This window comes from Phocoena sinus, chromosome 1, assembly GCF_008692025.1.
Source record: "Phocoena sinus isolate mPhoSin1 chromosome 1, mPhoSin1.pri, whole genome shotgun sequence".
Lineage (NCBI taxonomy): Eukaryota > Metazoa > Chordata > Mammalia > Artiodactyla > Phocoenidae > Phocoena > Phocoena sinus.
In genome coordinates, this window is record NC_045763.1 from 121,878,913 (window position 1) to 121,891,232 (window position 12,320).

The window sequence follows — 12,320 nt, forward strand, 5'->3', positions numbered from 1 at the left end:
AACAAAACAAAAACCTCCCCAACTCCCAAGACAACTTGGCTTAAACAAAATGCAAGTTTATTTCTCTATTACTTTCATATAGTCTGAAGGTGACCACAGACTGGTCTGTAGGATATAAGAACTTCTATCTGGTTTCTCTCTCTAGTGTGGCTTCTGTTCCCTAGGCCAACTCATGGCCCAGAGTGGCTGCTAGAGCCCCAGCCATTATATTCATGTTCCAGGTAGCAAAAGGAAAAGAGAGAAAGAGGCAAGAAAGGCATTCCTTCTTTTTAAGGACGTTCCTAGGAGTTTTATATCTATCTTCTACTCATCTATCACTAACTGGAATTTTGTCACTGGAGGCATGACCACATCTAGCTGCAAGGGAAGCTGGAAATTGTCTTTCCTCCCAGTGACCCTGAACTTAACTAAAAATCAGTGTTCTGTGTCCATGGAGAGGAATGTGTTGGAAGAAACCAGCAGATCATCCTTTTCCTTCATCTTTGTACCAAAGCTCTCTGCCAGGCCCTTTTCCTAGCTGCCGCCTCTCCTAGGTCCCATACAGGAGAGAGACACATGCTCCATCACATCTCATATCTCAAGAAGACTATGAGTAGAGTTAAAGCACACATTTACATGAAGTGATCTTATTATTATCGGTGTTAGTTGCAGTGGTAACGGTAGTCCTGAGATTCAGCGAGTCTTTTCCATCCTCTTATAGATTCAAAGAAATTGTGTTCCAGTGGAGGGAGAAGTAGAAGGACCAAGTTAAAGAGGCCGAAGGAATGGAGACAGCCAGAATGTTTCACCTCATTTCCTGATTCTAGGCCCTGTGTCTGACCCTGACTAGAATTTGCTGTCTGCCAACTGTAATGACATCCCTCTGTCCTTGGTCTGCACACCTCTGTCTGTGGAGGTCATCTGGCAGAGGTGTCCCTTTCCCGACTGTTAGAGAGTAAGCCTCCTCCAGAGGATGAATGTGTACTATTAGTAGAAGTATGCGTCTTCTGTGATTTGTGGAATTGGAAATAATCATGGAACAAGTTAGCTAAGTTATCACTATCTTCTGTAAGGACCCCTCAAAATCAACAGCACATTGTATTAGGAACCCTGCCGTTGAATTATTCTGTAATTTTCAAAAGCCGGAAAGATTTTTGTGGGAACAAAATGCTCTTTTTTTCAAACTTAGTTCTGAGGAAATCGTTTGGAAGGTGGGAGGAAAAAAAAAAAATTCTGCTATGATTGAACTTGAAAATGTGCAAGTCACTGCTAGTCACTAGGAGCTAGAAAAGCATTCGTAGTCCTAAGACAGTGGAATTACGTCAAGATGATAAGATCACACGTGATACAAATGTGGCAATATCCAATTATCTTAATATTTTGAGTGTGGAGTTTCTCTATGCCCCGGCAGAAAGGGATGACTGTGAGGTCTGAATCCCACCCAAAAGTCGAAACTGAAACACATTTCTTCAAACCTTGATCATGAATAGAATCTTTGCTCCCTTCTGGTTATAATTTATTTATTTTTTAATGGAAATTTGAAAGCAACCATTAAAGAGGACATCCAGGCTAGCTTGTCTTGACACAAGGTGAGATTGCTTCAGAGCTGAGTGGTTCCCTGAAGGGTCTTTTCAGCCTTCTAGGAGGATTGTGTCTTACAGTGTGAGCCCTGCCGGGTCAGGATGCTTTCTGGCTCAGGTAGACTAAAGCCGGGGGCTCTTGTAAAGAGGGGATGCACCAGGCTTCAGAGGAAGTGGGATTCTTAATGTGCTTGGGAGAAGAATAGCAAGAAAGGAACATAAAGAGGGGGAAAGAGGAGAAAAAGAAGAAGACGTTTTGAAATGTATTCTTTGAGCTGAGGATCGATTTCCTGGGCTTGATGGTGTCAGTCTGAGCTTGCCTTGGAAGCACAGCACAGTGAGGTAGGGGGTGTGTGTGTGCGCGTGTGTGCGTGTGTGTATGTCTGTACACTCATTAACTTAGCCTGGTTCCTTCTGCCTTGCTGATTCCTAATACATGAAAACCAAACTCTTAACCCTAAATCTATCTTGCTTTCTTATTCTTCCCAAAGGGACCTTTATCGATGGAATTGATTTAGATTTAACCAACAATTGAAAACCTACCAGTTACCAAGCACGGACATGTGCTTTTGTAAAAGTAACCTTATTTAATCCTTTAATAAGAATCATGGTGTGGTTGATATTATTATTGACTGTCGGGTGATAAACTGAGCTTAAGGGAGGCAAGGTCATGCAGTGGGAACCTTGGACCTGGCTTTGTACCAGTGTTCTTCCTTCGTGCCATGTTACAGAGCTGACAGAAGAGGGCTTGGGCCCTTACACTTTGGGAGGATATTGAAATCTAATGGGAGAGGAAATCTGTCATGAATTAACACTTGCAGGCAATGTGCTAGGTGCCTAATTGAGACTCCAAGCTACAGAACATTTTCCTCTTAAGGCAAGAGAATAGTAAGCAATCTCTCTCTCTCCGTGGTCAAGTCCTTGAGAAGCTACCATTGTAGGGAGAAGCTTGCATCTCTGGGATTGCACAGCAAGCTGCCAACCAGTGGCTCCCAGTTTCTCATGCTTTTTATGTACAACTTGGTAGGAAACCGTTTCTTGCATCACGAGCTACCAGGTGCCGTCTGGGCCTCTCGCACCCTGTGCTGGTCCTCCCCGGGGAGCTTTTCTTCTTCTCTCACCCCCGTAAGCATGGCAGTCTGAGGCCAAGCCCAGTGTGACCTCATGCCCTCCTACCAACTTCTGCAAATAACTCTTTAGGCCAAGGGGTTCCCCGTGCAGCAGTCCAAGCTAGAGCTATTAAGGCCCAATGCCCCTCACCCAGGCAGCCGGCACCTGTCCAGGAAGGCCAGGAGTCTGCTGCCCAGCACATGAGCCTGCTGTCTGCCAGCTGGCCCAGGAGGCTCTGTGTGCCAAGCAGGGGACGTGTGATCGGGATCCATGCCCCAGTGTTTCCTGAGAAGTAGAAAATGCATGTGACCAGGGCTGCCAAAGCCTGGCCCAGAAAAAGGGATGACAAGAAAAGCAAGGCGTGTTTCTCTAAAGAAGACCCAAGAATATAAACCACCACCACCACAACAAAAATATGTAAAACCATCTCGAGAGTGTTATATATTTGGATTTTCACCTCCTGCCCTAAAACTTCTCAGAAAGCCTTGCACGTAGTAGTGGATGGTAAGTGTGAAAAAATGAGTGTATCATTAAGGTCCCTGCTCGACCAATTTTATTTTGCAACTCAGCACAGAGCCTGGTACCATAGGAGATGCTCAATGAATATTTGTGGGATGAAATGCTTGAGGAATCTCAAAGTCTTGCTGTCAACTGACTAAAGCCCTCAAGTCTCCTTGCTTGGTCTACCTGCCTAACAAACCAAGACGAAAAGTTGAAAGGCCTAGAAGACATCTTATCTTCATGTCTAAACCCCTGGTGATGCCATAGAAACCCTAGACCCGAGGGTCCCAACCTTGGTGTCCCTAAGCTTCTAAAGGGCTAAGAGACAAACAGCTGGCAGTCCAAGGGTGGCTGTCACACTTGAAGTCTCCATGAACTTGGCCTTCTCATCTGACACATCTGCTCCAGGCAACTGTAGCCTCAGAGATCTCCGTCTAGGCTGGATGGTCTCCACTCAGGTGGTAACTCGTTCTTCCATGCTTTCCAGAAGCACTGACTGACAGCCATCTCTAATGCTGGTTTGTAAAATTCAGGAAATCACATTGCTAATCGTTTCCATTTGTTGGTTGGACAGACTCTTTTCAAAACACACAAAAACGCTTGTCCATCAAACAAACGAAGGGGTTGAGAATTTGGGGGTGAAAAACATTGGGACATACTACCCTGAGCTTCAAGCCACTGACATCAGATGTCGGTCCCATCTTTGGTTCAGAAGAATCAAATTATGTCGTCGTTATTTTTTTCAGCTCAAGCTAGGAATTTATGATTTGTGGGTACAGATGTGCTTGTGGGAAATGAAGGAAACTGGAGGAAGGAAGAGAGGGTGTGTATCCCTTGGGACTTTTTTGGTTGCCAACCACCTACTCTGACAACACGATGCGCCCACCGCAGGCCTCAGGGCAGTTGGTGTAGCGTGCAAGAAGGGACTAGAGGAGTCTAAACCCTGGGCTTCTTGAAGCCGGAGCCCATGTCTGATGATTCTTGGAAATCCCAGCACCCACCTCATTCCTGGCACCTCAGAGGCCCTCCGTTAGTGATGTAAGTGAACTGAGCATTCCTCAGAGGGCTCACTTCGGGTGACGTGGTATGTGTGGCCCCGTCACTGTGGGCCACTGTCAGCCCTCCCAGGAATTCTTCCTCAGGTACCAGTCATGTGCCCGGCTCTCCCCAAAACCCAGAGCCTTCATCGTGGATAATGTTGGCTTACTGGGGACATACCAGGCTGCGCGTTCCGGAGGCTCTGGCTTAATGACTGTGTAGATTTTCTTACTTAGAATTTTCAGGTTGATTTGACAGATTTTTGAAGTGGGGGTGGAAGAGGTGACAGAGGGAAAGGCCCTCTACCAGTAGCTGACTCTGGTCCAACTTGTAACTGGACCAGAGGGAGAAAGAGCCCATCTAAGGAACTGCCTCGCCAAGGACAGTGGACCGAGGCAGAGAGCATGGGAGAGTACCATCCTGCATCCTTCCCTCCTTCCCTTTTTCTCATATATTAAGAGACGCTTGAATAGATGCTCAGTGCCAGAGGCTCTGTGTGGTCATAGGGGGGGATACGTAGATGTAGGACAGGTTGTCACTGCTTTTCAGAAGCTCACAGCCTTGCTCTCAAGGCGGCAGGTGGGACCTTGGTTGTTCTGAGATGTGCTGTGGCTGTGGTGTAGATAGTACTTGCCCTGGTGGCTCAGAGGCAGGGGAGCTCCTTTTTAGCTGTTGTCTGGGTGGGTTTCATGGAGAAGGACTTTGAGCTGAGATTTGAAATAGGATGGGACTGTAGTAAGTGGATTCTTCTGGCTGAGATGGAAGAGGGCATTCTATCACTCGGCAAGAAGTAATTAAAGAGGACCAGATTTGGAGGAAATTGTAAAGAAATTAAGAAGTCAGTAGGAACAACTTCCTTCCCTACCTCATACCTGGTTGTCTTCTGCCTAGAGTGTCAGTCGTGACCTAGGCCTCAAAAGACAGTTTGTGTGTGCGTTTGTGTGTGTATGCATGTGCGCACACATATGCAGAATTGAAATAGCATCCACTTGGCTACCATTTGTGACAGTCAGAATCCTAACGTTGTAGTAGAGGGTAAAGCATCTAAGAGTTGAAGACCTAGATTCTAGTCGTGGCTTGTCCCGTTTGCTTTGATTTGGGGGAAATTACTTTGCCTTTGTAACCTGCAGTTATCTACTCTCTAAGTTTGGAATATTCCTTCATGTTTTATAAGGTGATGCAATTCATCGCGCACAAGTACTTTCTGAACAAATAAAAGGTGTTAACTGTGATATTTTCAGGAGGCAGGCACTTTGCTCTATTTCTAAAAAATGCAAGGACAACGGATTTCTGTCCCAGTACTTGTGTCCAAAGTTCTGACCCCCCGGGAGATGGCAGAGCAGGGCTGGGGGTGAGGCTGGCAGAGCTTCCCTCCCCCAGCTTTCCTGGTCATGTATGTTGACGAACAGCTCGTGGACAGTGGAACAATTGCATGGAGGTTAAGTCTTGTGCCTTCAAATCAAGCAAAGAGGTTGGCCAGAAAGTGTGAGGGCTCCCATCCTGGGGAGAACGCCTCATGCCCTTTCCCAAACCGCCTGTCTGTTGGCTGTCTATCTCTATCATCTCTCTGTATCTCTCAGCCCAGCTTTGGGTCCCTGGACTGCTGTCCGAATCCGAAGACAGCCCTCTCCGTAGATCTGCCCTCCTCCCCTGCTGCCTGCCCCAGACGTGGAAGTATGAATCTAAGCGGGGGGCATTTTCCCCAGCTCTGAAATAACCTGGGACAGGAAACAGCCGGACCCTCCCAGTCCAACCAGTCCTTGGTGAAGAAAGAGTGCCCTCTAGTGGGCATTGTCTGGAGCTGCTCCGGATCCATGTCACAGCTCAGCCAAGGACAAAACAACCCGCTCGTGGCCCTCCTGCCAAGGATCTCGGAAACTGCCTTTGGGTTCGGTTTGTTTTTCTCCTTGTGTGAAGAAAAATAAATAAAGAACAGCGGGAGACCAGTTGTGAGAGCAGCTCCGACAGTGCTCTGACAGCCTCCTTATCTTGGGAGGTTCACCAAAGAACCCCAGGGCCAGTGATGGCAGCAAGGTAGACCATGACATCAGGTGCTTTTTAAAGGGCATGTGACAATTTCTATATACATCACTTACCTGTCTTGGCCGGTCTCTTCCATGAGGGGTTAGATTTGTGAGAAGGAAACTCTGTTGAAGAATGATTACCGAAAGGGTTAAATATCTTGTTGGGTGACGCTCCGTGGAGAGCAAATCCACCACAGTTGATTTCATTTTTGGCAGTGGAAGTGTACAGATCTGACTATTAAAACCCTGTATGTACTGGCATAAATAGGGGAATTTTCCCTTTAAAACCTGTTTCAGTAAAAGCTGTTGGGTGGGGAGCATAGAGGGGCGGGGGCTAGGGAGGGCGCAGGACACCCATCAGGGGAGCAGGAACCTGATCATATGTGATGGTTGCTGGATTAGGTAACAGCTCCGCTGGTTGAAATTGGATCTTGGAGGGTGAGTGTTAACATCTCTGGTGTTCCGGCGAAAGGTTCATTTGAGACCTGCGTGGTGCTACAGAGATAAAAAAGGAGCTTTTAAATAATCATTTTGTCTCCTACTTGCCAGAGTGCCGGCTTCAAGCAGTAAATGGGTAGCATCACTCTGCTTAGACATATCGGCCTTTTCGTTTATTTATTTAATGTTGGTGGGATTTTTTTTTTTTTTTTAACTCCCTGGCCGAACAGTTTCTCGTACCAGTGAATCTCAACACCCATTTTTTTTTTTTTTTTTTTTTTTGCGGTATGCGGGCCTCTCACTGTTGTGGCCTCTCCCGTTGCGGAGCACAGGCTCCGGACGCGCGGGCTCAGCGGCCATGGCTCACGGGCCCAGCCGCTCCGCGGCATGTGGGATCTTCCCGGACTGGGGCACGAACCTGTGTCCCCTGCATCGGCAGGCGGACTCTCAACCACTGCGCCACCAGGGAAGCCCCAACACCCATTTTTATAGTGGTACGGATGCTGCTCCTTCTGGGCAGAAACCTGTACATGCAGTGTTGTTTATTGGTCCATCCGGGCCTCTGCCCAGCACACATACACAGTCCAAGACCCTCAGAACCAGAATCTTCCATGTAAAATAGTGGAAGAAGAAAGTTTTCTTTTGTTTATATCGTGTGTGTGTGTGTGTGAGTGTGTGTGTGTGTGTGTGTGTGTGTGTGTGTGGATAGTTATGATGGTGGTTCTGACACATACTCTGAAATTTCTATTTTCACAATCATTTGAGTATAATTTAAAGGGTGTAATTTGGAGAAGACTGTTGGGTTTTTTGTTTTTCCACATTTTTCTGTTCTTTTATTTTCTTCAGATCTCTGGTTTGGGGCCAATTTATGTGTCCTGAACTCTGAATATAAATGCAAGCACCATTGATGTTATGGTACATTGTATTTCTAGCATACCAATTTCTTCTTGGCCACATTTAGAAATCAATTATATTAAATCTCAGTGAATCCAAATTTCTTTTTGAAGAGTATTTGTTTACAGGATTCATCAAATTATATAAAAGCTAAGCGAAATGATAACACTCTTACTCTGCGTGTGTGTTTTTTCCCGCCAACTAAATGTATCTTTCGTACCTGAGGGGGGAAAAAATAAGAGTCAGTATAGATTACGGCTTCACCCTCTGTGCTAGTCCTGGAACTTCTTTGGTGGGTAGGGGGTTAACGCTGTATCCTTTCAGTGTCCTTGGCCAGCTTTAGCAATTTGCTCTCTTATTTCATTTAAAACCAGTTAGATTTCAAGACCAAGAAAAATATGAATTAGGTAGGTGTACAGAGTTTGTGTGGACGTTTCGTGCTTCCCGTTGATTGTTTAAACGAAAAAGTGGGGCATGGGCGTGGGTGCAACTGAGAGAGGCTGGAAAGGGAAAATATTCTCAGAGGTAAATATTGGACACATGGGGAATACTAGTAGGAACATGCCCACCTAGTCACCTACCTGGTACCTGGAGGAACTAGTGCCAGCACTTTGGTCTGTGCATGCCTGTCTCTCTGCCTCTCTTTCTCCTCTCACAACGAATTGAACTTTGCTAGAGGAGCAAGCTAATGGGGTGAGCAGGTCAGTCTTAGGCACAGGTGCTGTCTGACGATGCTCATCACCACCTCAGGTAACGCAGTGTTTAGGTAGCCCTAGGAAAGTGGCGTCTTCACCATTAAGATGACATGATTATATTTTGCTTTGCTACCATTGTTGCGACCGGAAACCATCACAAGATCTGTTCAGTGCTGGATCTGTCAGGAAGGATTGTTATAGAGTGATGAGGAAGAAGCACTTGGAGGCATCACTGCCCGGCTCCGGTGTTAACCAGCCTCAGCATCTTGGGGAGGTTTCCCGTCAGCCAAAGTGTGCAGCCTCTTCTGGGATACACTGGCCATATTAGTGTCAAGTTTTGCCTCAGCACCAGTTTTTTAATGATCAAGCAAAAGTGCAACAATTACAGAATGGCTCAGAGTTGATCTTCTTTTTCTTTTTTCATTTGTAAATAGCCCATAGATATTTGTCGTTGGTAATTAAAATTCATTCAATAAAATTCACTGCAGAAACATCCATAAACCCCACGTAAATGCCCTCATCTGGAAGCATTCACTGGGCTGTACAGGCCAGGAAGGAAGGGTTCCTGGGCTCTAAGCCTAGCTCCTTGCGGGGTCACATTCTTTTCCCCACCTTTAGGGACTGGTATTCAGGAAATGGGTACTGCATTCGTTTCCTTTCTTAAGGAAACCTTTGTTAGTGATATGTTCTTCTGAGGGCTTTGTAGATCTGAGTAAATAAATTCGAGGAACTGAATAACATGACTAAATCTTTATTATTCTAAGATCAAAGGGACAGTTTCCCATTACAAAAAAAGGATGTCATTGGAAAAAGGTCCACAAAATAAACCTCCAGGATCCCCTAACCTGTGCCATTAACAATGTAGCAATTTTCTTTTAGTGCAGCAAAATATTAAAAATTCAGATGCAAGAGGAGAACCTGGGTCCTGAAGTGTGGCTTGTTGGGCGTCAGGGAGGACTTCCTTCTTTCCTCCCTAGCTAACTGCCTTCCCCACGTCCTCCTTTCCCTCCTACCGTCCTTTCTTACTTCATGGGGTGTGGGGGGCACGTGTCCCTACCCCGTGCCTTTAATCCTCGTGTTCCTAACCGCCAGCCCTGGTCCACATGGCTTGACCTTCCACTTGACTGTCTCCTGTTTCATGAAAGCAAAGCTGCCGTTTTCCTTTTAGCACAGGAATCGGGCTTTCCTTTGAAACAGCTTCCAAGGTTGCTTCTTGTCATGCCTGTTAGAAGCCAGGAGCATGTGGACACAGCCAGCAGTTATGCTGGTATTATACGTGATGAAATGCCCTGAATGTCTACATGTCCCCTCGGATTGAGCTCAGATCCACCTTCCCTGTCACAACCCTGTGGGGCTGCCTTGCTAGGGCTCAGGAGACAACTGCACCTGGCACCGTCCCCGTGGTGCTCACCAGATGCATCCTGGCTGGAAACAGCTCTGGGCTCTCTGGCTGCACCAGTGTTCACATACCCACCAGACCGCGTAGACCCTGCCATCTCCATCCCCAAGATGTGAACCGGCATGAGACGCCTTCTCCTCTGTCTTTAATCGTGTTCCTCCTTTTCCTACCCTCAGTTTGTTTTTAATTGGAAATTCTTTTCGTGTTCGCTCTCAACAAAGACTTGGCTGTTGACAAGTAAACTGCGCTCAGATGAGTGATTTACTTTATGGCAGGTTGTATGAAGGTAGTAAAAAGAGACTGCCTAGCTCTTCTGCTGATTTACTAAATCACTTGATCTCTTTCAGTCCAAATCACCCCCTCGTCCCCCACAAATGGTCATGGTGTTTTAATAAAAAGCAGAGCCTCTAACAGAGCTGAGCCTTCTCCATCCTATCAGAATACCGGCTTCTCTGAATCCCTGAGACAGCTTGTTAAAAGGACCTCACCCTTGTTTGTACCAGGATGGAGTTCTTATCACCTGGAACAGATTGATCTCAATGTGGGGAGATGGAAGTCCCTAGTCCAGGGGAGAGGTTTAACACTTCACTCCAAATTAACTGGATTTGCCTGGCTTAGATTATTTTGGAGGTGAAAATTTAGGCTGATCGAATATTACAAAGTCAATGAGTGGAAAACCACAACCTCACAGAAATCTAAAATTAGAAATGAAGAAGGAAATGCTTTTCCTTGAATTAAAATTTGGCAGTTTGGGGATGAAAGTGAAAATTATATTGCTATCATTAATTTTTTTGTAGATTTGAAATTTCTTTCACTGTGATAAAATATGCATAACCTAGAACTTATCATTATAACTGTTTTTGAGTGGACAGTCCAGTGGCATTAAGTACATTCGCATTGTTGAGCAGCCATCACCACCATCCATCTCCAGGACTTTTTCATCTTCCCCAAATGAAACTCTGTGCCGGTTAATCACGAACTTCTTATCCCCACCCTCCCCGCAACCCGTGGTACCCACTGGTCTACTTTCTGCCTCCATCAATTGGACTATGCTAGGTACCTCATATGATGGGATATAATTAACTTGGGGAACAAAGCAAATCTCTCCTTGCATTTTCTCCTCCCCCAATTCCTCTCTTTTTCCAACCCATTGCTCAGATGCCATATTGCAAGTAATTTGAGACTTAGCCAAACGATACATTGGGAGTTTGTTGTTGTTAAACTTTGCTTCGTTGGGTTACTCTTAACACCTCCCCACTCTTTTGGGTCTTCCCGCAGTTTTGAGTATCCGGGGAGCGCAGGAAGAAGAGCCAACAGACCCCCAGCTGATGCGACTGGACAACATGCTGCTGGCGGAGGGGGTGGCCGGGCCAGAGAAGGGTGGCGGCTCGGCCGCGGCGGCTGCGGCGGCGGCAGCTTCTGGAGGCGCCGGTTCCGACAATTCGGTGGAGCATTCTGATTACAGAGCCAAACTCTCGCAGATCAGACAAATCTACCACACGGAGCTGGAGAAATACGAGCAGGTAACCACAGCCCTGTGGGGTCTGGGCCCCCCCAGCCCTTCAGGAAAAGGACGGAGGCATCAGGAAACTCAGGGCTGTGGGCGCCGAGGCGGGCAGCCTTTCCTGGAGACTGACATCTGGGGTCCAGCATCTCTGGCCTCACCCCAGAGCCACTTGCTGAACCTGAGCCCACCGAGTCCTTGGTGTCCACTGTTGAAAACCCAGACAAACTAGAGATAAAGCCATTAAAAAAAAGTCGAAGTTGTAAATGATGATTTCAGAAAACATCCATAGTCAATATAAGGAAAACTCAGTTCCTGGAGCTCTGGAGTGTTTCCCTGTGCGCATGCAGCCCCGGGGCTCTCAGGGTCATGAGCAGAGGGTCATGGTGCTCATGGAATCCTATGGGAACGAACACTAAAGTCCCTCGCTCTACCTAGATTCAGTTCAAATGGGAGTCAAACATGTTCTGCTTTTTATATATGGTATGCAATACGAGACACGCCTCCCGCTATAAGAAGAGTAGAGGGTCTCAGGGGACCCCTGGAGTCAGACAAAGTTGAATTCCAGTCCTAACACTCCACTAAATGGTCTCTGGGATCCAGTGGTCCACATACTATACCCTAAAAGCTGGGGGGTTTTGGCAAAGAGCTGTGGATTTGGAGTCTAGGATATCAAAGAGCCATAAAAATCATACGAAGGAAAGGCTAAGAAAGGCTTTAAGTCATAGAACAGTATATAAATGTTGTACAGTATTCTAATTATAATAGCGCCCCTCTCTACTAGAGGACCCCCCGCACACACACACACACACACGTGAATTTTTTTAAATTTATTAATTAATTTATTTAATTTTTGGCTGCATTGGGTCTTCGTTGCTGTGCGTGGGCTTTCTCTAGTTGAGGCAAGCGGGGGCTACTCTTTGTTGCGGTGCATGGGCTTCTCATTGCGGTGGCTTCTCTTGTTGCGGAGCAGGGGCTCTAGGCGCGTGGGCTTCAGTAGTTGTGGCACGTGGGCTCAGTAGTTGTGGCTCACGGGCTCTAGAGCACAGGCTCAGTAGCTGTGGCGCAAGGGCTTAGTTGCTCCGCGGCATGTGGGATCTTCCCGGACCAGGGCTCGAACCCGTGTCCCCTGCATTGGCCGTCAGATTCCTAACCACT

The 12,320-nt window shown here is 46.7% G+C and overlaps 1 protein-coding gene across 5 annotated transcripts in view; it reads left to right on the plus strand.

Annotated features, from left to right (window-relative positions):
* The window catches only part of PBX1 (PBX homeobox 1), a 316,529-nt gene that overhangs the window by 215,452 nt on the left and 88,757 nt on the right, over positions 1 to 12,320 (plus strand). For all 5 annotated transcript variants that reach the window (XM_032650184.1, XM_032650154.1, XM_032650161.1 and 2 more), the window contains one exon: positions 10,937 to 11,181. In XM_032650184.1, coding sequence (XP_032506075.1) covers positions 10,937 to 11,181 — 245 coding nt within the window. The remainder of the gene's footprint in view (positions 1 to 10,936; positions 11,182 to 12,320) is intronic.